Below are 27,717 nucleotides of genomic sequence, written 5' to 3'. Positions count from 1 at the left end.
GTCTATGAGCCAAGTGGGAGAAACACTATATTCGGTGGGCTGCATAACCTCAAAATAAACCCAGAAGCTCAATTTTTGTTGTTGTATGCGCCAGGTGAGCAGTTCCAGTGGGGTGAACAGGTGCCACCTTGGGGTCTGGTATCTATTGCAGTTATTATGATGCACCATGTCTCTAGCACAACAGCTTGACAACAGCATTACTCCTGCCCGTGGCACCAACTGGCTAATCAAGGTCCCCGCTCAACTTATTGGTCGTTCTTTGTTTTAACAAAGAAATCACTGTTTCGTGTCACAATGCCAGACTAATCAGTCAACCCACTCAGTGAAGTGGGCAGATTCAAAGGTCTGGACCCAGGCAAAATGAAATAACTATCTATGAGCAAGTTAAATTGCTTAACAAACTGAGAATATGGGCAGAGATTCAGAGGTCAAGAGCATCAACTTAATAGAAAAAGTACAATTCTTTGGCTCCGTTCTTTGAATTTCAACTAAATCAGCGGGATAGACCCGCTCTGCCTCCACAGAAATGCTTGCATAACTACTGTAAAATATTTATGAAAAAATGTCAGAAAAGGCTTCGCTGCCTGTGTACTTCCAGCCGACTTTGTCTTGATCCATCCTCTCTCCATTCCTGATTCTCTTTCACTCTTTCTTTCTGTCGCGGTCTTTAGACCACACACACACAGAGAATCCCTTCGTCCCCGCTGCCTTCAGTGACAAAAGCCCGGAGATAAACTGAAGAGACGACTGCCATGTTTTAACCTGTCATGTTTTAGTTCTGTTCACTTGCTTTAAGTAAACAGCTCTACTCCTCATTAATCCCTAATGGCCTGCAGCGCTGTGAAATCTGACAAGCACAAATAGGCAACTGAGGTCACTGATGGCTCTTTGTATTCTGTCTGTAACTTTTCTCTGCTGCTTCAAAAGCTTTTTTGTTCTCTCTTCCCACATACAGTACACGTTGTTATTGCATTCTTTCTTTACCCTTAAAAGCCAAAACAACTGAAAACACACTGGGTGTCAAGCTGAGAATCAAAGCTGTTATTTCCCAGAAAACATACATGTTAAAAATTAAAAGTCAGTCATTACGTGTACCACCATCTTGTGTTAGGTCGATACATGTAGCTTTAGTTATCGTAGAGGGTTGCTCACTTCATCTCCAGTAATGATAATCTTCATGTTAGGAATTAATTGTATGAAATTGTACCGTACATTTGCCACTAATAGACTGCAGTAGATTATGATGTTTGAGCCACAAGCGAGGCTTTGCTTTATCAAATGAAGACGGATTAATCCAATAAGACACTGTTTCAAGGAGTTACTCAATTCCAAAATCCCTGAAGTGGAGGGAAGTGTCATCCAATGACTAATTTTCACTGGTGCTCTTTTTATTTGAGCAGCAGTCTGTGCTACGGCGAAGTCCTCAGAGGGTGCTACATTTCTTGGTATTGTTTTGTCGACATTTTACACGTTAATCATCTTAATCGTTAGGTTGGGTATCGTTTGAAAGTCCTCAGCACTAGTGTTGATACGATACCAAGTGACCCATCAAGCCAAGTAAAATGGTGTCAATTTTAGCTCATAAAAGCAAATTTTCCTCTGAGGGCGCGATCATTTGAGCTAGGGTTGGCTGATGTCTCCCAGAATGGTACATAAAAAATGTCCACAGTCAAGGATCCCAATGGGAAGCAAAAATATGTGTTAATCAACCACCCGAACAACTTTCTGCATTATAGTGGCACAATTGTAAGGACTGAGAACTGAGACGAGGACAGAGACAGTAAGGACTGATTGCCACGACTCCCGCCAAGGTGTGTGTGTGTGTTTAAGAGAGAGAAAAGGGAAGAGAGGGTATCAGGTGGACTATTGCATGCAATGTTACTGTTTGCCTAAGTCTTAATAACTGACTTGGAACGCTGCTTTGTCACTTTTTGACTCACTCCCATGAGCCTGTGAACCCATTTATATAACATTATTAATACAGCTGAGACGAACACTCACATGAAACAAGTATCCAGTAAAATAATGTACTTTTTACAAGTGATGGAAAATCCTTGTTTGGGTAGCTTTGTTCAAACTCTCACTCTTGTGATCAAAAATAATCTGAAGCGCAATCCTGAGATTGTTCTGTTTATATTTTTCTAGCCCACCCACTTCTGGTTTAAACCCCACCCACTCTGAGGACAGATATGGATACAAATAATATAGTTGGTTGAACAGATACAGATACAGTCTCAGTCCAAAGTCATTGAAATACGGTGCTTGGGCAGTGACTTCCGGCGTCAGACACCAAACACAAACAAACAAAAGTTAAGGCCACAGAAGTCCGAGAGAGGGGTCAAGAAGGGCAGTGGATGGGTCCAACAAACACTGACTTTCACTCTGGAGAGTGGTGTTTGCGTCCGATAAGATTATATAGCCAGGGGCGTCGGTGGCTTAGTGGATAGAGCAGGCACCCCATATACAAAGCTGTTGCCGCAGCGGCCCGGGCTCGACTCCAGCCTGTGGCCCCCCGCCGCATGACACAGTGTCCAAGAACATCAACAACCAATGCACCCAGGGTACCGTGCACATCGTATGTGGACGTGGAAGTCCATGACCAAATGTCAATATGTGACAAGGTTGGAGTGAGAATGTGTTGACAGATATAGATAATGGTGTACTCACTCATCCCTAGTTACCAATGAATTTAAAAAAAAAAAAAAAAAAAAGCAGTAGTGGCAGTCAGCCCAGCAGATGTAAGCAGATATTGATCAGTGACAATGGCAAATGTTTTGGTCGCTAAAAAGGGCTCACTTCACTCAGCCTACAGCTCATTTGGTAGTCAGGCTTAGTGGTCAATGACTGACAGCCATCAGCCATGGATGATGGCATCATATATTGGCCCAACCCTAATTTGTATAATTTATGACACCCTTTTCCTTAGACCCTAGTTTTGTATAAGGAAAAACTCCCCAAAATACCCTTCAACTTGAAAAATGTAGGAAGAAACTTTAAAGAGACAGACATGCTATGGATTTCATACATTCACAGAATAAAGAATTACAATGATGAAGATAAACCATGGAGAAACACAATGGCAGCATTAGGTAGATAAATTGCAAACACATGTAAAGAATGTGTATCCTGGAAGACACTGAGCAAATTCCAAGTGCCAAACAATACCAAAACAATACTTTTCCGATACCCACTTTCAGAAATTTGGACTTTATTTTCTGCAAAACCAGTTTCTTCATTTAAGAAAAGAACTCCAAGTCAAATGTTGTCGAAAAACATGCAGCCCTGCAGAAACTTTGCCTAAATTAAAATGTCTAAAATTGGCAAAGTTTGTGATCAAAGAATAAATAATAAGGTGTCCGTGTCACCTTTTAGAACTTGACAGTTATCCATGTTCGAGACACATTTCAAAAAAGTGGTGAGGTTCAATAACCTGCCCTACTTATCTAGCTATCTATGTTATGTAATTATATACTGTATGTTTAATAAGTATGACATTTTCTGAAATATTTACATAAAAAACACTCAGCAAGACTGTGGCTTTTTGGGGACGTAAAAGTCAAATTTAATTGAACTGAACTTTTCTATGAGGCTTAAATGTCTGCCCCTATATGATCGACTAAGAGACCAGGTTTGTCTTTCATATTCCAACTCTAGAAGGTGTGGAAACCATGAGGGGGGAAAAGGAAGCTTTGGCCTCTGCACGATCAGTCTGGCTTCCCTTTGAACTTCCCTGTGACAGAGGAGGAGCACGCTAGAACAGCAGCACTCTGTTTCCTCTGTGGTCAACCGGCAGCTACTGGAACCTCGTGCCACGCAGGGGCCAGCACTTTAGTTTATATTTAAACAAGCAATAATTCCTCCCCACCACTTCCATGGAATGGACAGAGAGGGGGGGAATAAGAACCGGTCTGTAACTCACAGGAAGAGATTTTAGGAAAAGCGAAAGGGCCGAGGCGAAGAGGTTGTTAAAACACAGAAGAGAAGGAGTCTGTTGAAGGGAGCATGAGGGGTGTTGAGTGGTGGGTTAGAGGAGCTAACAAAACATACATCATTGTCTCTGTGAGGTCCCAATACAGGATTAAACCCCACTGCTACCCAGGCATGAAGATCGCTCCGCCAGCCTTGTTTATTTTCATGGATTGAGGAGAGTTTTACACACTCAGACTTGAATGGAGGGAGATAGGAGAGAAGTAAGACATAAAATCCTGAAAGCAGATGGCAATGACTGGCAAAAGCCACGCAGGAGGCTTACCGTTGGCATGATAAAATGGGTCTGTTTTTACACCAACCTCAATTGCAGTGTGTGCCGTATAGTGAGAGAAAAAAACACTTTCTTCACGCACAACAGCCCTTGTTGCTTACTCAAAGCTCTCTTGTGCAAGGAAGTGGTTTGCAACTCCATGTGAAAGAGAAGATATTGTTTTCCAGAGCTCTCCCAGGATGCTATTTCAGAAGTTTCATCTCAACATAGTTAGCTGAACCTGTCATTTTAGTTACCAGAAATAAGAGTATGTGGTTGTGCTGTGTAAGAACAAAGAGAGCTGGAAATGAGGTAATCACAGCTTGAGAACGAGGTTATTTCTTAAGGGGCAGGGGGTTCACAAGAGTTTGGCAGTGATAAGAGATGCATTGCAAGCTTTCACACTTTGATCCCGTCTTAGGTCATGTTGAAGAATAAAAACATATTCTGCCTTTTATCGTTTAAAAGGCAAGTGCTCTTTTCAAAACATACAATTATTTCGATAGAGTTGTACATTGCAGTGTTGTTAAATATCCCACCGCTGCCGTGTATCTGCTTATATTGTTATGTTCGCAATTGCACATATTTTGGAACATTGGTTTGAGCATATTTCCTCAACCCAGTCTGTAATTTCTACTTTCAGCCTTCCTTGGTCTGCTGCCTCAGCTTTTTTTTTTTCATAAAAAGATTGACATAAACGGCAAATAACAGGAAGCTCCTTTTATTAAGGCATCAAATGTCTGTATAGATATGAGTTTAATATGTTGAGGCTAAATTCCCATCATTGAGTTGTCCCTAAGGTTAAAGAATTACCATCACATCACATTAAGAACATGCCAGAAAAATGTCTAATTTAGATTTTAATTTAAGATACTGTTGAGTGTCACCAAAAGTCTGCATTTTCCTGATCACATAGAATTAATGACTGTAGTCTCTATATGTACAGCATGCTATTGTTCTGGTATACGCTGCTAATTCTTCACTACACATCGTTGCCCATTGTTACACTGTCACAGCCCAGTCGTCAGAAGAAAATATTGGCATCATGCGTTTCTGCACACCACAGATATGTTATCATATTGTTCATAAAGTGTCAGTTCGGATTACATGTACATGAGCTGACTTTGTCATCAGTAGATGAAAGGGTTGTTGGATGGTGTGACACCTTGGTGAGACAGCTGCCAAGCTGCAGAGCACATTTGGAGACCGGCAAACAACAACACCCATTGTATTTGTGACACAGATTGTGGGTGTTTTTTTAGCAACCTGTCACCATTTTAACCACAGCTTTTGTGCTGCTGAATATGGGTGTTTTCTGGCGAACCATTGCCGCATTTCTAGCAGCTTTTGTGCCACCGAACAAAGATATTTATTAGCCAGACATGATCTCTCAAGTGTTTTCTTGTGCCTAAATGGTGACCAATGTTGCTTTAAATGCAGTTTCAATTCAATTCGAGACGTTCTTTTCACTACCTGTCTTGTCAGTGTCAGCTTTTAGGAAACAAACTGTTTTACGCAGGTCTATGCCTTTAGTTTACTTCTGTCAGACACCTAGACACAAAGAAAATACCTGCAACAGGACCTGGACTGATCTGGTGCCTCAGCAGCCGAGGTACATCTATCATCTCAACATGTTGTGTCAAATCAGCATCCTGTCTTTGTGAAATGCAGACGGTTAAATGTCTTTCCTCTCACTCAATAAAAAGGACTGAAACATCCTTATTTATAACTGCTTTAAACTGTCTGTGACACAGATGGCAACAAATTAAGAGCTTTTTATTGATGTTGATTAAAAACAGCTGTTTTTCTGCTTACTAGCGAAGAATCTCACAGCGTAGAAATTCATCATGGATTAAAATATGTCAGATCATAGATATACAACTGTTAATTTTTGTTCAACTTATTTGATCACTCCTCCAATACAATATGTGTTCTGGCATTAACTCTTGGTGTGTGAAAAGTGTCACATGGACGCTGCTCTAAGTCCATGCCAGTTAGAAGTTGGTGGTCCATTTAAGTACTTTGTTTGTGAATTTCTTAAACGGGAGCTCTCATCTGCTACTTATAGCTTTATTCACACCATCTTGATGCGTCTCTGAAGGATTGCTTGGCTTCTCTATCTGAAGCAAAGCTTGTAGAACGCCGCTAATTGGGGGAGTGTTGCACCATCGACATTCACAAGCTGTTAATGGCTTCCAGTCCGCGCTGTATAAGCCACTGCCAAGGCTCAGCTAATAAGAATCACAGCTCTGCTCTGTTGTCTGGAAATACAGCGCTGCTAAGAGAAAGAGCTGTTCAATTTACTCTTAATATACATGACCAGTCCTCTCTCCACAAATGTTCCTTTCACATTTGTGTCTGTTTATCTCAGTAGGTGCCAAATAAACCAAAGATATGCTCAGTGGTTATGAAGGCAGCCTCATTAGAATGAGTCAAATCAGTGGCATGAGCCCAGCTGTGCATCAGCTGTATTTTTGTAGCCTGTGGTGTAGCCATGTCAAACCACTGGCATCTTATTTTAAAGTCTACGCCAAAGGGGTTTGGAGTTTGAGTGTATTGCATGGACTGACGCTGTTAATAAATCTTATGGCTGGTTCTTGTCTTACAACTGTTATGCAGTGTTCAAATGCCAATACACTCACTGATCTGTTTTACTAATTGATTGGCTGTTCATTGTGTCTTGTGGAGCTGAAAAAAGACTGTATCCATCTTGAATATATCTGCTGGCTCTACTTGTGTCTAATTACATTAGACACTTGATGGAAAACATTCAGCCCGTTCATCAGAGGAAAATGTTGGCATTGTATGTTTACAGAAACCCTTACTATAACCAATAAAGCTGGTGGGTTTTTTAGCGGCACATTGGTTGCATTTCCAGCAGTAATTGTGCTACTGAAACCATTTTTTTAGCCAGACATTGGCAGCATCTCTAGCTGTGCTTGTTCCACTAAAACTGGGTGGTTTCTAGTGATACATCAGCAGCATTTTCAGTGGCATTTGTGCAACCAAATGCTTTTTTTTTTTTTTTTTTTTTTTGCAAAACATCTGTGGCATCCACAGCTGCTATTGTGCCACCAAAACTGGGTTGTTTCTAGTGAAACATCTGCGGCATTGCAGCAGTAATTGTGCCATCAAAAGCCGTGTTTTTTAGTGAGACATTGGCACCATTTCCAGTAGGGATTGTGCTACTGAAGCCATTCTTTAAGTGATACATTGGCGGCATCTCTAGCAGCAATTGTGCCACCAAAAATGTGAAGTTTCTAGTGAGACATCGGTGGCATTTCCAGTGGCGTTTGTACATCCCAGTTTTGGGTGGTTTTCTAGCAATACATCTGCAGCATTTCCAGCAGTCATTGTGCCAAAAAAGCAGTGTTTTTAGTGAGACATTGGTGCCATTTCCAGTGGCGTTTGTACACCCCAGTTTTGGGTGGTTTTCTAGCAATACATCTGCAGCATTTCCAGCAGTCATTGTGCCAAAAAAGCAGTGTTTTTAGTGAGACATTGGTGCCATTTCCAGTAGCAACTGGGTCATTTCTAGTGATATTTTGGCAACATTTGCATAGTGGATGTGCCACCAAAACTGGGTGGTTTCTAGCACTACATTGGCACCATTTCCGGTGGCGATTGTGCCACCACTGCCGCTGTTTTTTGGTGAAACACTGGCTCCTTCTCCAGCAGCAATTGTGCTACAAAAACCAGGGTTATTTTGAGAGACATTGGCTGCACTTCTAGCAGCAACCGTGCCACCAAAAGCTGATGCTTTAATCCAAATTATGATCTTTTCCTAATCATAACCAAGTGGTTTTTGTGCCTTAACATAACCACACGTTAACCACAGCATTGTTGAAATGTAAAGAAACATGAAGTTTTAACATGTTTGCTGGATGATAACACAAATGTTTTATATCCATGGTTTGGAGGAACGTAAAATGCCAACATTTATTTTGGCCTCTGCATTCTAACTTTCATCCAGGTGGTTTTACAGTGCCATGAATACTAAAGTTTTTAGCATCAGCATTAAGTTGTAAAAATGAGTGAAACCACAAATCCTTGCAGTGTTAGTTCCATGGCCTCTGATGAAAGGAAAACTTTTCCTCCTCTCACCCCCATTTCTCACTGGATTCCTTTCTAATTCATCCCTGTAAGTCATCAAAAGAAAGATACAGTTTCTTGGAATATTTTCTTTTCAAACATTTCTGTTGCTCCTAAAGCTTAAAGACGCAGCTGGCAGCAGCTGATGTTTTCAATGCTCCACAAGCTTTTTTTTTTTTTTTTGCAAGTGTCACAATGTTGCTTTCTAGCTGTCAGTCACATAAGATTAGAGAGACCAGCGAGCTGACATGTTGGACAAACGCAGCGTCACAGGACTGAAAGGTTTAACAGATTAGCCTCTTCTCTCGTGGGAAGACCAACACCCCAGGTATCAATCTTCTGTGACTGCACGCTGTAGCCTGCAGGGCTGGGAGCTTGAAACAAATAATACTGCCTGCCTAGGGGAACTAAAGGGACAAATGTTGTTATGCAAAGTGGGCAGAGGAGGTGACAGAGATGAGATCACATTTGACAGCTTAAAAAATGATGCCATTAATTCACAGTTGCCTTTCAGTGTCAGTGCATGGAACAGCTTTGGATACAGTCAATATCATATGTGCCCTGCTGGGGTTCAGATGCTTGATGACCTTGCTATTTATAAGTAAAGTCCCATCCTTTTATGCCGGGTAACAGACTTTAGCTGGGGCAGGTACACACCAACCTGTTCTCATTTTCAGGGCATCATACAGCCTGGTCAGTGGCCCTTGGCCTCTGTTACCAACGCACAACCCTACAGCATCTGTATGAGGCGCCCTAGACTTTCAGCTAACTCCAATGTAATCCCATCCGCAGCAATAACATAATAGAAAGAGTGAGAAAGTCTGAGTAGGGCAGGGTGGAGGGTTGATGAATGGGTCTAACACACTGGACTTTCACTCAGGAGATCGGTGTTCATGTCCTATGTGAAACTAAAAGGCAACTTGAGTTTTTTATACCCACGTAATGAAGATACTGGTGTACGTGACATGACATAGTCGTCACTTGGTAAAGTCATCAAGTCACATACTCGTTAAGGTACTCTATGTGGTTATTTCAACCCAAACCACCCTTTGCGGCCCTGTGGGATGAACAAAACTCCACCACTGACCCAAAATAACCACGTAAGACACCTTAACACACTCATATCCATGGGATTCATTAACAAATAAAACAAGGAAACAAGACAACAAAAACTCCCAGGCTGAGAGGCAGCAGGACCAGCAGTCCCCATACCAGAGGCCTCTGTCCTTTGCTGCTGGCACAGGAGCTCAAGAGCACCTCCTCCGTGCTAGGTGCAGTGCACCTCGTTAAGTAATGCAGCAGACCTGGGCAGATCTACAATGGAGGGAAAAGGGACAGCAGCACAGAACACATGCAGCTGTAACACCTACTCAAGTAGTTTTGTTGCCTAAACCTAAAGTAGTTTTAGTGGCAAAAATATCTTGTGTCACAGTGTGCACTTCCAACCTGCCATTAATGCCATTCTCTCAGTTTTAACACATTAAATTTCCACTCACCCTGCCTCTCCACCATAACTACCCGCCAGCCTTTCTCCTGTCCCCACATCTCCCACTCCTGTTGGTCCACCACACCCACCTCATCAAGCCAACTCTGCTCACCTGTGGCTTATTACTCCCTGCCACTATAGATACTCTAGCCTCACAGACTTTTTTTGCCGTCTTGTTTTTTTCTCATATTCATGCAAGACTTTCCAGCGTTCATCTGTTGGCTGTTTGTGTGCTTCTAGCAGACACTAGTGACCCACCTGCTCCCTGCTTAGAGTGCTTTATACTGAACCCGTCTCTTGGAAGGCTCAGAGCAAAAAGATTTCTCTGACTGTTGTTTCAACTCCCTGCTCATTCCGTGTTTGACCAGCAAAATATTAAAGGTCACTACGAACTTTCCTGTCTGTCTGTGGTGCTGCTATTGGGTTCAAAACGTTCTTGTTGGCCAAGTTTAAAGGAGTTTTAGAAGTGAAACTGTCTTGTTGCCCAAACCTGAAACAGTTTTAGTGGCAAAACTGTCTTGTTGCCTAAACCTTAGTAGTTTTAGTAGTGAAACCATCTTGTTGACTAAATCTAAAGTAGTTTTGGTGGCGAAACCATCTTGTTGACTAAACCTAAAGTAGTTTTAGAAGTGAAAGCACATTGTTGCCTCAACCTAAAGTAGTTTTATTGGTGAAACCGTATTGTTGCCCCAATCTTAAGGTAGTTTTTGTGTCAAAACTGTCTTGTTGCCCCCAAATTTAAAATAGTTTTAGCAGCAAAACCATCTTACTGGCAAAACCTAAGTAGTTTTAGTGGCGAAACCATCTTGTTGGCTAAATCTAAAGTAGTTTTAGTAGAGAAGCCATCTTGTTGCCGAAATCTAAAAGTAGTTTTAGTGGTGAAACCATCTTCTTACCTCAATCTAAAGTAGTATTGGTGGCGAAACCATCTTGTTGGCTAAACCCAAAGTAGTTTTGGTGGTGAAACCATCATGTTGCCTCAACCTAAAGCGGTTTTAGCGGCAAAACAATCCTGTTGCTTGAACCTTAAATAGTTTTGGTGGAGAAACCCTCTTGTTGCCTAAACCTCAAGCAGTTTGAGTGGCAAAACCTACATTTCCTGTGAAGACAGAAGTTTATTTTGAAAGACACTGTAGAATGCAATGAGCAGAAATTGACACAGAAACTGACGGGGTTCATAGAGTGTCGTAGTTTGAAGCGTAGGGTAAATGCTCAAGCTGCAGTGTTTGATGAGTTGGGAGTGAGAGCGTGTTGTACACACGGTGTTGGCTGCAGCTGAAGGTTTGTCTTATTTCAAGGACTAAATACAGTTTAAATGGAAATATATATAACCATAGATTTCTTCATAAGTTTTCTACTTAGAATCAGGTGTTTCTTCAATTCATTAGCCAGTTTGGGAATGCCTTGCAAAACATCAGCCTGTCTGTAGTCTTCAGGAGCTTTAGTCACACATTCTCCGCACATTAACATCTAACACACTGAGCTTAAATTCGGTCCCTGGTGACCTGGACAGTCATGGTTTCTGTTTAACTCAACTCACATCCAAACCACTGTAGCGTTTAATGAGCCTAAATCCACTTTAAACACAATTTTTTGCCATGACATAAAATGTACCGTTGTCAGACTCCGCTTCTTTTTATATCTTAACACTTTCTCATATCGTAGAAATAAAACACATCATGTCACCCCTGACAAAGTTCTTCCCTCTGTGTAATTTTCCTGTTTCAGTATTCGTAACGTAGAGCAAGTTTACAAGCTCGTAAATGTCACAAAAAGTGTCTGCTCTGTGAGTATCCTGAGGCAGCTGGTGCATGAGGCAGTCTTGGGTGTGGAAGCTACATTAGACAAACATTGTACACAAATATTATATTGCTCTGGCGGAGCAGCGTGCAGGTCCGTCAAAAGTTGAAGCCTGTGAAAGCAGGACTCTAACATCTAATATGTTTCCTGTTGTAACTTCATAGACAAATACTGTATTTACTGAATGAATGACCTTTCCTCTCCGTCTCACTCCATCTCATCTGCTGGTTTTCCCGCAGAGCGTATCAGAACCCGAAGTCCCTGCAGTTCTTCCTCCATCCCAGCAGGGTATTGAGGAGTTGTCAGACGCTGTGGCGGGGCTGAGCACTGTGGAGGACGTCATGAAGTACCTGGAGCCGGAGCGATGGCAGCTGGATATGGAGGAGTTGTACAAACCTACATGGCATGTGCTGGGGAAATCCTTCATCCATAATAAGAAGGCCAGAGGTAGGACACTTTTAAACTTGAACATTACAGTTAGATTTAATATAAAAACCAAGAGTGCAATATAACAGTCATGCATAGTCATAAATAAGTAAGAGTTTGTTTGGACAGGAAGTGACTCTGATCATGTCTTCTCTGTGTCTTTGAGGAGGAGCCGATCTCAATCTGTTGAGGGAGGAAGTTCGACTGTACAGCTGCACACCACGCAACTTCTCTGTATCCTTGCGTGAGGAGCTGAAGAGGACAGATGCTATTTTCTGGCCAAGCTGCCTCCTGGTGAAGCGCTGTGGCGGAAACTGCGCCTGCTGCTCTCACCGCTGCTACGACTGCCAGTGTGTTCCCGCCAGGGTCACGAAGAAATACCATGAGGTAAATATCAAGCTGATCTTGAAACACAAGCAACATGTAATCTGTTCGGTCATTTTGAGACATTAAATTAGAGTCTCTGAGTTTTTAAATGAATGCCACTTGTGACATTGCATATTTAGATTTGTACTACACTGTATTTCCAGCTGAGGTCATATACATTGAATTAGCTTTTACATTTGCATTAGATTTTGAAAATCCAGTTTTCAGTGGGTCTTTAACTGGATGAAAAAAACAGTTTGTTCGGAATGGCAAAGGATGTAGCCTCCTCTCTGCTAAGGGTTAATGAAAAAATAACTGTGGGATTAACTGAAGTGTCAGCAGAATCACTGCACAGTTTAACAAAATGTCACCTAAAAAGGAAACATGAGGATGATGCAGCTTGCTATGCTCAAGGAATTTAGAAATGTTCCCGCACTTGCAGCAAAGACTACATTTGGAAATTTTGGTTGATTCCTCTATATGGTTAATATTTACCCTTGCAACAACCTTGGAGCTTATTCACAACTTTATATACAATTTACATAACAATTTATGAAAACCAGATTACCACCTCACAGTCCTATGCCTCCGCCAACCAGTCAAGTTGCAGTTTACATCAATGAGTCATGTGTAGCCATGACAGTAAAAAACAATACAAAACAATAAAATGCTACAAATATGGATGTTGCTGCGAAGAAGCCACAAATTCCAAAATGTGGATGCTTCACACATCTTCATCCCAGCAGCATAGAAGATCTGTACAATCACCACAGTTTTAAGATTAGTGTCACCATTTCAGTATCTAACCAAATGTCTCCTCTTCTGTTCCTGAATTATGGCTTGAATAATGGCCAGAAAACATTAAGACGTTGACCTTTGCCCTTTGGATATAAAATGTCACATTTGTGTGAAATGTTGTCATAATTAGTGTAACAATTCTTGTTTTGTGAAGTCATAGTGACCTTGACCTTTGACCATCTATTTCTAATCTGTTCATCCTTGATTCTAAGTGAACATCAGTGCTAAATTTGAGGAAAATTCTGAGCTACTGCGTTCACGAGATTAGGACAGATGTGAGGTCACAGTGACCTTCGATCATCAAAATCTTTTCTTTCCTGTACTTCATGCTTTATTCACCTCAAAATATTCACCTGTACAAAGCACAAAGAAATGTACAAGAGAAACTACCCCAAATATTGAATAAACCAACTTTTCAATATGCTCTTCACAAAACCAGTGTTGTAGTCAAGATTACCAAAACTGAGACCGTCATGATCGAGACCAGAGTGTATTGAGATCACGACAAGACGCATTGCAGAGGGAAATTTCATGTGTGTAAATTTTCCTCTGTTTTCTATGAGAAAACAAATGAAAACATTGATCATCAAAATCTAATCAGATCACCCTTAAGTCCAAGTGGGTGTTTGTGCCAAATTTGAAGAAATTTCCTCAAGTAGTTCTTAAGATATCACGTTCACGAGAATGGAATGGACCAACGGACAGACTCCTGCCACAGCTGTTGCCGGCTTAGAGGCCTAAAGAATATTAAATTTGCTGGGCGTATCTTGATATTCTGTGGCCTTTCTGAGCTCCAGAGTTTAACCAATATTTCCAGTTGCACACAGGTTCCAGTAAAATTTAATAAACTGAATGACATGACATTTCTTGAGTACATTTATTCTTCAATTTGGTGATTCAATTATCGGTTGTGGAGTGCCACAATGATGGCTTGGCATGAAATTTAAGTATCTGATAAAATTAACTTCCCGGTATTATCTAAAGTCTTAAGACAAATGATCTTTTTGTGCAGTGATCAGAGAGGTCAAAGTAAAAACCTTGAAATATGATAAAAGCCAAGAAAAAATGCATAGGTACACAGACTGGTTTCATTTCTGAATGATGAACCCACTGAATATGCTCTACATGAAATGTTTGATGTCCAGCTGTTAACTCAAGCATCCTCCTCTCTGACAGGTTCTGCTGTTGAAACACCGAAGTGGTGTCAAAGGCCTGCAGAAGTCCATGACTGATGTGCCCTTGGAGCACCATGAGGAGTGTGCCTGTGTGTGTAAAGATGACTGGGACTGACCTCAGACACGTGTAATAGCTGCCACTGGAATCACACAGGACTTTAGAAATGAACCTCTGCCGCTGTTGCAACGCTCTGTATCTCATCCACTTCCACTGGGAGCTAACAAGATTGTCCCTTTATCCTGTTGTCCTTTCACTAATTGGATGAAGCCGAACAGACTGGAATCTAACAAATCTTCCGAATGGATTTGACTGCTGTGGAATACCAATAGTGTTCTCTGAGTGCGTTTTAGAGAGACAAAAATTCACTGGAGCAGATGTGGACTATTCCCTACATGCTCTGAAGACTATTTTCTTCAGCTCAGCTCATAGATAAGAACATTGAGGTGTTTTTGCCTCTTCTTGAGGTCTCTTTTAAAGTTCAGCCAGCGTGGGCTGATAGTGTCATGGAAAATGGGAGCTTCTTTGTACATGTACTTTTTTATGTCTATAAGAGAGCTGGCTCCAGCTGCCTTACTCCCCCTGCTCTTCTATTATTACCACCGCGGCAAGGAAAGGTGATTTTTCATGAGCAGTTTTCCTTTGCTGCCCTCTTGTTTCACCATGGATTTAATCCGCAGCCATGATATTGCTGACATGCCTTGCTATTGAGACTGTACTATGTGTAAATATTTCAGTTACATTTTTTTTTCTCTGTACTATCGTGCCTTTTCTACCAAAGATTCTCAAGGAGAAGATAAAAGTTGCACATGTAGAATCAGTTGGGCGTTGTTCGTTACAACCCTTCATTCGACCCATCTCAGCAATGTCAAATCAGCTTCAGGAATGCCCAGCATCCAGCAGTTCTTGCTACACTTGAGATTATTCATATTCAATATTTATTTGTTTAATGAAAGGGAAAATTAGGTCCAAAATGTGCTACATGCATCTCTGTACAGTAGTGTTAGCAGTTTTCATTCTTAGTCATTTTACATTGCCATTGTGTCATGGATGTTTTTTCATTTTCTGTATGCCAAAGTTATTTATCTCTACTTTTGCAATAACTGTTTGTGTATTTCATTGTACTGAACATCGAAAATAAATTCTTCCATTTCTAATTGGAGGTACTGTATTTGGTAAACAGTGAACAAACTCAACAGAGAAGAGAAAAACTATCTAAAACAATAACAAAAGCAAGGCCAATCTAAATTACTGTATTCTTCTAAATACCAAATGCTGGACATGTGTTACAAGACATTTGAAGAAATGATAGTAATATTTGGAAAAGATACTATATGTGGTATGCCTCTTGTAGGGCTTGTAATCACCACTGATATCCCAAAACAATTCAAATCTGATTCTTAAGGCCCATATTGAATTTGATTTGATCAACATTGATTGGATTGGGGATATTTTAGTTAGAGTTAGTTACCAATTTTGCTCGGACACGAAAGAAAATCTCAGAGAAATAACGCTGTAAATTGCACAAGGTGTCACAAACTGGCTCAGTGAATGTGACAAGTATTCATTCATTCATTCACACAAAAAATTTTGTTAAAAAAAGGAAGCATAATTTATTAAACTAAGATTAACTTAATAACGAAAGGAGTGTCAGCAAGTCATGCGTGGATGTGTGTCAGGTGTGCTGTGGAGATATTGAGGGTGCAAACCAAAAGCAATGATGCCAGGTGGATGTCTGCTGCAGGAAGGGAGAGAGTGAGTAAAAACATGCGGCAGCTTTTACAGCCTGGAGGGCTCAGGTGAGCTCAATCAAGGCAACGACCCTCCCGCGTCAGCCAACTGCCTGATGAGGTTGGCTGGGAGGGGCGTCACAAAGGAACTCTCTAACCTGGTGCAGTATTAAAAATGTTAATGTGCTTATCCTGTTGGGGGTTGCGGGGGGGCTGGAGCCTATCCCAGCTGACATTGGGTGGGAGGTGGGGTACACCCTGGACAGGTCACCAGACTATCACAGGGCTGACACGGACAATTTAGAGTCACCAACTAACCTGCATGTCTTTGGACTGTGGGAGGAAGCTGGAGTGCCTGGAGAAAACCTACACAGACACAGGGAGAACATGTAAACTCCACACAGAGGGGCTCCCCCACCCCGAGTTTCAAACCCCCCCACCCTGGGTTCCAACCAGGATCCCTCCTGCTATGAGGCAACAATGCTAACCACTGTTTAACCGTGCCACCACTAAATATATATGTACATATATAGAAATAAATCTGAAATGCAACAACACATCTGCCTTTAGGTTTGGCAGTTCCTTCAGTGGAGCAGCTCCAGGCGTGTTTTGTTTCATCTCAGTTTCGCTAGTCTCTCAAGTGGCCAGATCTTGTTGTCCAAGGAACCCAAGGTTGGCTCAGTGGAACTAGCGTGGTTAAAGGTCACACATCCTGGGGAAAAAAGGCTGGCCACATGAGACTAACTGGGTTGAAGCTTCATGCAACCCCGGGGAAAAGGCATATATTAAAAGATCAGTCTCTGGATTTTATTAGTCTATATTGGATTATTCACATTCATGATTTGAGTTTAGAAAATAGATTTTTTTTACATCTAGTTGTAGCTATTAGCACATGTGAGTGGGAAACACACTAAACATTTGTAGATAAAGTAGGTAAAGAGGTTCTCAGTGAAGTATAGAAGATCAATGTATATCATTCCACCCAATAGGTCATCAAATATGGGTCAATAACCTGCTTCATATTCAACCTATAAAGGACAGTCTGGATTTTGGACTTGAGAGTTGTGTTTGTTTCTCATGTCACCCTTAAACCTTATATTACAAGCATTACCTTAAAACATAAAGAGTAAGCACTCCTCCCTAAAGCTTTATCTACTGTTTATTTATTTCACCTTATCAGACACCAAGCAGCGTCGTTCCTTCTCCCCTCGGCCATCAGGTCACTCAGGAGGAGGTTCTCATTTGTCCATCTCACGCTGCTGTCCTGGCCAATTATTCTGATCTAATGTGCGCCCTGGCAGGCATCTGCGGTGACGCCAGATGCTACTGCATAAACCCGCCGGCTCCCAGTTCCCAGTGTGGTTTTTGTAATATTAAACAGACTGCCTTCCTTCGTCAGTGCAGTTTTTCTTTTCAGAGGAAACCTCACTGCACTGGCACAAGATGTGACACAGCACGGGCAGTTGGTCTGGTTCTCGGCGTGTTTGTGTATGCGTGAGTGCGTGTGTGTGTGTGTGCAAGTAGATGTGTTCGACTACAATCCACCACTTGACGCTACCACCCTTCACCCACATGCCGCCCCCCCGCTCATTGCCTCCTTCCTTGTGAAACCGAAGCAGCCTCAGGCAGGCTAGACCGCAGCAACACGGTGCAATTTATGTGTCTCTACTTAACGCAAGAAACAAAATTTTAATTCATTTTGTCTCTGAGGGAAAACAAACTCTTAACCTGCGCCCAACTTAGAAGTGTTGTTCAGCTTGTGGTCTGAAGAGACAAGGACAAGGGCAGCGTGAATAGAAACTCAAACTTTTCTAACAACATATCCAACCTGCACTGTCACTATGCAGAACATTTCACAAGGTTGTGCAGACACGACAAACGCGGTTGCTATAAGAACAGCATATGCTACCTTAGAACCAGAGAATCTCACTGGCTGAAGTCTTTCAAACCTTTTCAAGTTTGACCAAACACTGAGGCACAATGACAGCGTCTCTGCCTCCTCTACATCATCTCCACAGCAGATGCAACACACTCAGCTCCTCCTACAAAGACTTGTTTAATGAAATCACAGGACTAACCTCTAACGAATTACAGGTTTGACCTTGCCTCTGCTTATCTGAATAGCTGAAAAGATGAAGCCTCCTACACCCCTGTACACATCATCTGAGGAAATAATAAATCCAAACTCAGTGCAGTGCTTCACGATGTAAGATTTATCCCTGACATTTATCTGTCAGTGGAAAGTGTGGAGGCTGCTTCGATTTTTATCTTACCTGGTTTCTTTACTGCTCATACAAATCCATTTGAATTCATCAGTTGCACTTTGTTACAGACATGAAAAATATATGATGTAAATTGAATATAATGGATCAAAGGCTTCTGAAACCTATTAAGACAAATAGCCCTATTGTAATCGCGCAAGTGCAAAGCAAAAGGTCCTGGACTGTGTGGGTGTCTCCAAGGCTTAAGGGCTGGGTGAAGGTGAACACAAATCAGAGAGCGTGGCGATCACACTGTCAGCCAGTCACATCACTGGCCTCATCGCTCTGGCACAGCTGTGCCAATCACAGAGAAGCATGACAACAATATAAAGACAGTTCTTCAGGAAATCGTATTGTCTGGATGATGCAGAGCGGCATGACGTGAACACACAGCATCACAAAGCTGCAGCTAAAGGTGTGCGTTTTTATCTAATATGTACAAAAAGAAAGTTGGAAAGGAGGCTGTGATGGAATTACATCATAAAATGTTGACATAACAGCACAGAAATAGAATAAATAGAGAGGATGTTGAACTGTTTGTCATGGTCATTGAAGAAAACAGTTTTTAGTTGTTATGGTGACAACACACATCAGTCACCCTCACTAGTCTGAGAACGCTGTTTTGGCCCATTCTTACACCTGTTTTCCTCATTAAACAGGAAAATAAAACCGCACACCAATCCAAGTTTCTCTCTTTCATCAAACGGAGACTAACATTAGTTTAATTGCCTTGTTAACTCATCATAAAACACACATTTTTCAAACTTGACAGAAACAAAATAAAACCAAACCAAAACCATCTCAGTCTTGTTAGTCATCTAATTAGTTAGTCCGCTGTTCCAACAATCACCAGCTCTGGTCTGGTTGAAATAAACTCTTAATTCAGTGAGTTAGATGCGAAAACATGTTGATGTACATCATCTCTGGCTCTCAGCTGTCCGCTGAGCAGCAGCTCTCACTCGCAGTGGCTCCCACTTGTTCTGTGGAGGCAGATACATGACATCCTGTTTCAAGAAATATGCAATTAATGGCAATAAATAAAGAAGGAAATAACAGTTACGGGGATATTTTAAAAGTAACGCATTGCTCATTTGAAAAAGTACCACTCCACTGCTCATTTGCTGCAAGTCGGTTTATTTATACCAGGGGTGTCAAACCCATTTTAGTTCATGGGCAACATACAGACTAATTTGATCTCAGCTGCACCTGTAAAAACACTGAAGAATAACCTATAGATAACAAGAACTCACAACACAACAACAATTTTTCCACATACAGTGAATCTACTACTCACACGTGCACACATTTCCACTCCTGTGTTGTTATGTTGGGTTGCAGCAGCATGAAGCGTAAAAAAAAAAGAGTTTCAGATCTGTATCAGGAAGTCAGAGTTAGTTAAAGGTGAACAAGTGAACAGTTACGTTTTTAGTTTCCCTTTAGAAATATTTAGAGAGCTGGCTTCTCTGATATCTACAAGTAGTGTGTCCCATAGCTCTGGGGCATAATCACAGACTGTAAAAATATTGGACGTAGCCACGGTGAGGTCACCCATTGGTTTGTGGCATAGACTGTTAATGGCGTAATTGACAAAGGCTGCATCCCCGATCTTCTGGCTGTTACTGGGAGCCTCCAATAAACCAGCAGCAGATGATCACAGTGCTCTTGGAGGCAAATAGTTAACACGGGAGTTAGCAATGGAGCTTAGTCTGAGCCAGTTTAGGGCTTTGTATATGAGGAGGAGATTTTTTTAGAGAGCTGTATTGTGTTCAGGGTGCAAAAGCCTCTGAAGCAGCATTTTACATGAAGTAGAATACTCACTGTTTAACTTGCTCCTGAAACCTGGCATCTCTTAGCCTTCCCAAGTGCATCAATATTAGGCGTGCAGAGTCACCCAGTGGGTCAGATTGGACCCTTTAGTCAGCCAGATCTGGTTCGAGGGACGTATGTTTCATGCCCCTGGTTTATACAGAAGTTTATACGGAGGTTGGTGTTATGGTTTAGTTCAAAGTCTGGACCCAAAAGCACGACTCAGGAAACAGGTACACAGTAAATAACAAGTCTTTAATGTTCAAACATGCTGGTAAGTGCAAGGGGGAGGGGTGGAGCGTGGTCCCAGGATCCCGACGTGTCTCGTGAAGGCACCGGTGAGGAGGAGAGTGAGAGTGTCTGTGGTGTGGCATCCGCCACGTGGTAATGGCAGCGGTGCTGAGGCACGGCGCAGTAGGTTCCGTCTTCTCGAGCGTACTCACTCCGAGGGGAAACACAGGAGAGCAGACGACGGCAGGAAGTGAAGAAGCATACACGAGATCACGAGGCAAGCACAGCAATCTGAGTTGAGGCGGAAGAAACATTAGCTACACAAGCTAATAAGGCACGAGGACAAAAACACAGAGGAGCCAGGATACAAACTACCACGCAGACTGATGAAACGATCTGGCGACGAGTAGGTAGGAATCCAGAGGCTTTATGGAGAGGTTGATTGCTGGGGTGGATTCACCTGGCGCTGTTTGTGGAAGGAAACCACGCCCACATACACACACACAGAACAGACAGGGGGAGAAACACAGGAGGAGTAATACAGACAGGGAATGACACACACACACACATAAGGGAGAAGGAGGGGCTGCCATGATGAGGATCATGACAGTTGGCTCATTACAGCGGTTGCAGTGGCAACAGTACACATAAAAATGGCCGCTACACTGACCATCCTGCACCATTGACTTGGACGGGAATGTCCATTCTACTGTAATTCTGTTTCTTTGTGTCTTCAGTGCTTAAATGGACATAAGGATGGCCCTTTAGATTCAAGTTTGGACATTTGCTCACTTACTTTGTTTCTGCTGGTTATGCAGAATATTGAGAATAAACTCCATCTGTCACACTTGTCTGTTCCCCCGGGCCTAAAAAGCCTTCTGGCCCTGTCTCAAATCTCAACCACCAGCACTTTAGCCAGCAACAACTGTGGTCCTGCAGTTTCTACTTATCTCTGTCATTTCCCATCACTGTGAGCTATTCCTAGACTATACTGTTGCTAAGTGCATATGCACTGCCTTCAAATATATGAATTCTAAAAGTATCTTCAAAGAAGTGTGACATTTTGATTCCCACTCACCTGACAGTCAGGGGATATTGTGACATTTTTATGTCTTTGTGTTATTCTCCAAGTGTTTTCCCTGAAGTGGCTTGACAGTGCTGTTTGCATGCTCCCAATAAAACCACAGGTCACACCTTGCTGAAAGTGCATAGTTAGCTGTGCATGTATGTAGAATACTAACGATGCCAGAGAGCCATTTCAGGAACATTAAAGCACAGATATAGAAACTTTTCTTTCCCCAAGTGGTGAAAAAAAAAGAAGAAAAACTACATTTTAAAATGTCAGAGCATCGCTGCAAACAAACTCAACAAAACATTCAGTGTGAACCCTCATCACCAAAAAAAGTAGATGTGATATTTTCCTTCAAGTCACATTAGCGTATCTACAACAGGAGATATTGGACAATGCACTGCAGCCTCTGCAGAGCCCTCACATTTGCAACCATCCGTCTCCTGTAACTGGCAGCTGACTATAAATTTCAACATGCAGTCTGGGAATCGATCGCAACTTGAGGTCGTTTATAACAGTGCTGGGTCTTTGAGCACTGACTGATGGGGAAAATATGGGCAGCCCCGTCCAGATGACATCTCCAGCATCCCTAATTGGTTCACGGTATATGGAGGGAAAGGCCAAATTGACGGGTGCATGTTATGTTTTGATAATTATAGGGTGCTGCAGTGGCGGTTTTCAGAGAACCGGCTGTTGTTGCTGGGAATGTAAGGTCCTCGACTTTAGTGTAGTATTAATCATGGGTCAGGAAATCATTCACAAAGCAGCCCGGCAGAGCAGAACTCCATGTTAAATATACTGTATGTTGAATCATTTGACAGATGTCTCCCATTTCAGCCTTCATCTCCTCATTACGTACAACGTTTAACCACTCCACGTTACCACACCAAGATGAAAGGTTTGTACTCAGGACTCTATAATACACTATGCGTTAAACATCCTGCCATAAATCAGATACGAAAGTGTACAGTATATACACTTTTACCAAACTGAGAAACCACAAGCAAAGTACAGGACTATACCTGAATGTACAGCTGGGTCTCACGCCCAAAGCGTCAAAATACACTGCTTGGGAAGTAACCCCAGCGTCACTACAATGACGACGGGTGCACCAGTTAGCATCTGTGTAAGATACACTAGGCTTAACATCAACTCCTCCAACGTCATTATTAGATGCTCAGTACAATGGACGAAATTCAAGAGCATAAAAGTCTGAGAGGAGGTGGATGGGTCCAACAAACACTGGACTGTGACCCAGGAGAGCAGTGTTTGAGACCAACAAACAACAACATTGATTACAGCATTTGTTGCACTCAAAGTCCAGTGTTTTTTTGGCAATACACTGTTTACTTTCTGGCCGTGCCTGTGGCACTAAAGGCCAGGTGTTTTTTAGGCGACGTGTTGCTGTCTTTCCGGCCACGTTTATGGCACTAAAGGGCTGATGATTTTTGGCGACATTTCCAAACCATAACCAAGTAGTTTTGTTGCCTAAATCTAACTGCCGACCCCTTACATGAGTGGCCTTGTGTGATGTCAACTACAATCTTTTCTCAACCATAGCTAAGTAGTTTTGTTGCCTAAACCTATCCACCGACCCCCTCTTACCACCACGTTTGTGCCACATACAGCCTTAAAGCTGTGTTTTTTAGCAACATCTGATGCAGTCTTTTCCTGACATCATTTTGTCACCTAAACCTAACCGCAAACCTCTACTGTGTCAAGATACAACTGGAATAGGAGAAGCTTCTGCCCAAGTTGCAAAATATAGGTATATAGTAGGGGTGAGATCACGTTGGAATTCACTGAAACTTCTCAAAAGTTCAACATTTAGATTCTGCTGCGACAAGTTTCAAAAGTCATCCGGTGCAAATTGTATTGGGTCTGGCAAGTTGTCACCTCCCCTGCTTCAATTGTATCATGTCACTCTCAAATCACTTAGCAAATGGCATCAGACTGAGACTATCCCCCGAGCACATCTGGGCCAGTGATAGTTAGTGAGCTACATTCATGGCATATCTCCCACAATACACACACTGGATATGGTGGCAGCGTTGTGGATATAGCGAGGGTGCAGGACTGATGTGCTCTGACAAGCCTCTCACAGCTGACGCTATTACTCACAGACGTCCGACCCGGCCGCAGGCCATAAGGGAAATGCATCCTTAATAGAAAGCAAGGTCAAAAGTCACTGATTCCTGTGTCATCCAGTTAATTGGCAGTGTGTTGTTCTTACCCTGGAGGAACACTTTGTGGGTTTCTAATGATGAATTCAAACTGAGGGGAAGGCAGCTCGTTCTTTTTTTAGTCTTTGGTTTGCTATTTTAATATTATGGAGGGTAAAAAATAAAGGTAAAACAGAATGTATTAGCTTAAACCCAAATTCTCTCGAAAACACCACCATTTGGCTCTACATCCAGGAAGCAAACACCGGGCTCCAGGATGTGATAGGTTTGTTGGTCCCATCCAACCATCCGCCCTATAGGGACTTTCCAGCTCCTTTTATTACATCATTACCAGCATTTCAACCTGACGCCATCCAACAGCGTGTCATACTGCCGCGACAGGTGCCGTCCAACTGTGTTATGAACTGACACCACCTGTCTGCGTGTCATACTGTCGCAACAAATGCCATCCAACCAACCAGCGGCACATCATAACACCCCAAAAGGTTATGTCCAGCTGCGTTACAAACTGACAAAGCTCAGTGGCGTATCATACCGCCATTAAGGTTGCTTTTGACGCCGAAATCACTGACAAAGCAGCAGTATTTGATGACTTTGGGATGAGCACAGGCTGGCCAGTTCCAGTGTCCAGGTTTTGTGCATGCTGGCTCATTGACAAGGCTATTAGGAAGAGACGCATAATGTTATTGATTACACCTGTGATTTCCTGATCAGTCAAACTGTCTGTGTTTAAAAAAGAAAAGCAATACAATGTTAAAACATCCCATTTTTATAAGGGCTTTCAAAAGAGAATTTACCTCATCCTCACTGATTACTCTTTTGGAGTTGGACACCATCATGGCAGGTGATTGATATGTTGTGGGCACACTGATGACACATGCGTGCTCCATATGGCCCTATAGGCTGTAAAGGTCATATGATCTCCCAGGGGGTCTGTGGGTATTGGTAATCATTCACTTGGAGCCCTCTGTGGCTGCCGGGGGACCTGGATACCAACAATCCTCCTCCTCGGATATCCAAGCAGATTCCCCCTGAAATTTCAGGATGTCCATGGACAGGGTTAGTGTGATCCTCAAAAACATAAAAAAACATTCAGTGGGTGTTTTATTTGTTTCGTTGTGTTAAGATGTGTTTAACTTTATCGCATTGATGTGGTTCAAATGGTAAAGAATAATGTATATTTCGTGGAAAGCGTGTAACTGCCTTGTGGTAGTTTTGGTAATTGCAACATGCTGTGCTAGCTGCTGAAATGAGAACAAACAAAGGGGAGGATCCTCTGGACCCCCCGACAGAGGACCAGGCTAAGCCCCAAATGTCCTCACATCCAGGAAACACCCCTGTGTACACTGTGTGGGGTCGCTGTGACTGGAATTGCCTCTTGGCACAGAGGAATGAGGACAGCAGGTGTAGAAAGGCTGAAACAGGCAATTTAAATTCAACTGAAATGAGTTTATAAGTTTAATTCATAGAGTTAGTTCACAAAAAGTAAAACCATTAGCTTTATGTTGTGACGGCTATGATGTCACTTCTCTTTAAGGCAGCCACAGTGACTGCCTCCTTTACTCAGCTAGTCTGGACATGATCCTTAAACAGAGAGAGATCTCAGTGCTGCTCCATGTTAGCTTTTACATCTGACTAAACACAAGGGCTCTCTGTCACACTCTAGACAGAGATGGATGGTTTCTAATGCCACTTTATGTTTCTTCCTGAGGGTGAAAGGGTGACATGGGACCTATGAAAACAAGACATTTCCTGGAAGGTTGTTTTAGAGATGCATGAAAAGATGTTAAGCTGCATCGTCCTCTGGATTTTTATCCTGTAAACAAATATGAGAGAAAAAGTTTCAGACTGGTATTCACTGAGTTTCTTAAACCGATATCACAAAGCATAAGTAGAACTAATCTTCGCTGTTATCTACAAAGTTCTTAGAAGTAACAAAATGCCCTTAAGTTACATTTTCAGCATAAAAATTAGGAGAGAAAAAGATGACACACAAAGATAAATTGAGAGGAACTGTTTCTAATCGCAGCAACTCCTTGTGAAATTGTAATGTTGAGATATATAATAAATATCTGTCAGTAAGAACGTTGGGTAAAAGATACATAAAGGACTGTGCCCAGTGTTCTGGTTTAAAGTTTGTTTTCTGAGCGTCAGATCAAGCTCAGGAAACACAGGAGACTCTGACCATCAATGATTTTTTTCTCCTCTACATGCCTGGACTTGCCCCATTGCCTCACTTTGAGTCACACGCACAAATGGGCCGAGTCAAACGGTTTACGCATCCTGTTTTCTTTTTTCGACACAGTTTGAAATGAAGGTCACAGACCACATGTGAGGCACAACACAGGTCCCAGTCAGCAGTCCTCTAAATGTCCCATTCATGTCGAGGCACTGCTGAGCCAGTTCTTAAAAATCTACCTCACTGATGTGGTCGCCGGGAAGGAAATAAAAAAACACAACGGACGGGGTCAGTTTACGCTCCGGTAGCGAAGGTGTACAAATTTAGGAAACCCGCCTTGGCTGATGACATGGGGCGTCTTCTTTCCTGCAGACTTTCCAGTCATTCCGCTCCTGGAAAATCTCAACACAGCATCGCTCATAATTATACGAGGTACCGGTGAACACCCAACATCAGTGCTGATAGCATCAGCGCAGCACTAATCTGAAGCAAATGTTTGTCTTTACTTAAATCAGTGGAGCACACTGCACAAACTAGAAATTAGAGGCAGCCCTTAAATATCCTGTTTTATATAATGAGGCACACACACCAAAGGAGAGCTCTGAATAGGTCGGCCTCTCTGTGTTTCCTCTCTCTGTTAACAATGTGGACAAAGTATTTCAAATTAAGTCCTGAGTAAAGCTAAAATAAACTCTCCCATCACATAACCTTATAAACACAGAGTGGCCGGGCTCCTTTTAAGGAAGAAAGAACAATGTTTGAACATACCACCATTTCTGAAACATAATGGTGGGCAACGTGAACTTTGAAGGGAGACCAAGGACAACATGCCAAGTGTGTGTCTCTCCTGCCAATCTCTTAAACTATCTCAGCCTCTTTATGGTTTTTACATTTTTAATCTTAGTCCTACCACCACCACATTTTTTATCCTGCTTGCTTACATTTTTCCCTATATTCAGTTTATGTTCTGTGGTAGCATTTCTATCCACAAATGCCAAGTCTGGTCCTGAGGGGTGCGCTTGACTTTGCTCACCAGCTGTGTTTCTCTGAGCAATCGTCAGGGGAGACGAGCTTGGTAGTGCGTATCTTCAGCTGTGATTATTTGAAGGCTGTGAGGAGTGCGTGTGTGGAGGGGTAACTCAATTACCTTCATGTTCTTGTAATAGGCAAAGAGATTTATTTTTGGTGGTCTTTGACTGATATCTTGTCGGCCAGTTTGGGTAGTTTTGTGAACAGTGAAGAGACGCTTTAAAATGACACTGAACAAAAACATAAATACACATTTGTTTTGCTCCCGTTTTTACAAGTTTGAAATAAGGGTCTAAGACTTTTTTATGCACACAAAAAACCTTATTTATCTTAAATTTTGGTCACAAATTTGTTAAAATCTGTGTTAGTGAGCACCTCTCCCTTTCCAGGATAATCCATTCCACCTGACAGGTGTGGCCTATGAAGATGCTGATTAAACAGCATGATTACTACACAGGGCTGCTCACACACAGTAACAGGACTCTGTAAAATGTGCAGTTTTATCTTGAAAATAACACATTTATCAGGACTTCACATAACTAGCACCACACAAAATGCTTTTTGGTCACAGATATCGTGCAAAATCAGTCAGTATTTGTATGTAAGGGTGTTAAATTGTCACTCAGAGTACCGATGTGCTCTTCAGTTTCATTTTCTAACTCCTTCTATTAATCTCTTTCACATAGAGTTGATCAAGCTTTTGATTGTGGTCGGTGGAATATTGGCTGTCGTACACACTGATCCAGAGCATCTAAAACATGCTCAGTGTGTGACATGTCTGGTGAGTATGCAGGCCATGTAAGGACTGGGATGTTTTCAGCTTCCAGAAGTTGTGTACAGATCTTTGC

The 27,717-nt window shown here is 42.1% G+C and overlaps 1 protein-coding gene across 2 annotated transcripts in view; it reads left to right on the top strand.

Annotated features, from left to right (window-relative positions):
• Nucleotides 1-15,515, top strand: part of pdgfc (platelet derived growth factor c) — a 76,215-nt gene extending 60,700 nt beyond the window's left edge. Inside the window, exons 4-6 of one of the 2 annotated variants that reach the window (XM_050042198.1) lie at nucleotides 11,858-12,065; nucleotides 12,214-12,431; nucleotides 14,385-15,515. In XM_050042198.1, the coding sequence (XP_049898155.1) occupies nucleotides 11,858-12,065; nucleotides 12,214-12,431; nucleotides 14,385-14,498 (540 nt within the window). In that variant the 3' untranslated portion in view covers nucleotides 14,499-15,515. Of the gene's footprint in view, nucleotides 1-11,857; nucleotides 12,066-12,210; nucleotides 12,432-14,384 lie in introns of both variants that reach the window. The other variant, XM_050042197.1, reaches the window with a different exon arrangement.
• Nucleotides 15,516-27,717: the final 12,202 nt, after the last annotated feature.

This window comes from Epinephelus moara, chromosome 4, assembly GCF_006386435.1.
Source record: "Epinephelus moara isolate mb chromosome 4, YSFRI_EMoa_1.0, whole genome shotgun sequence".
NCBI lineage: Eukaryota > Metazoa > Chordata > Actinopteri > Perciformes > Serranidae > Epinephelus > Epinephelus moara.
The sequence above is the reverse complement of the archived record's forward strand: the minus strand, read 5'-3'. Positions and strand labels throughout refer to the sequence as shown.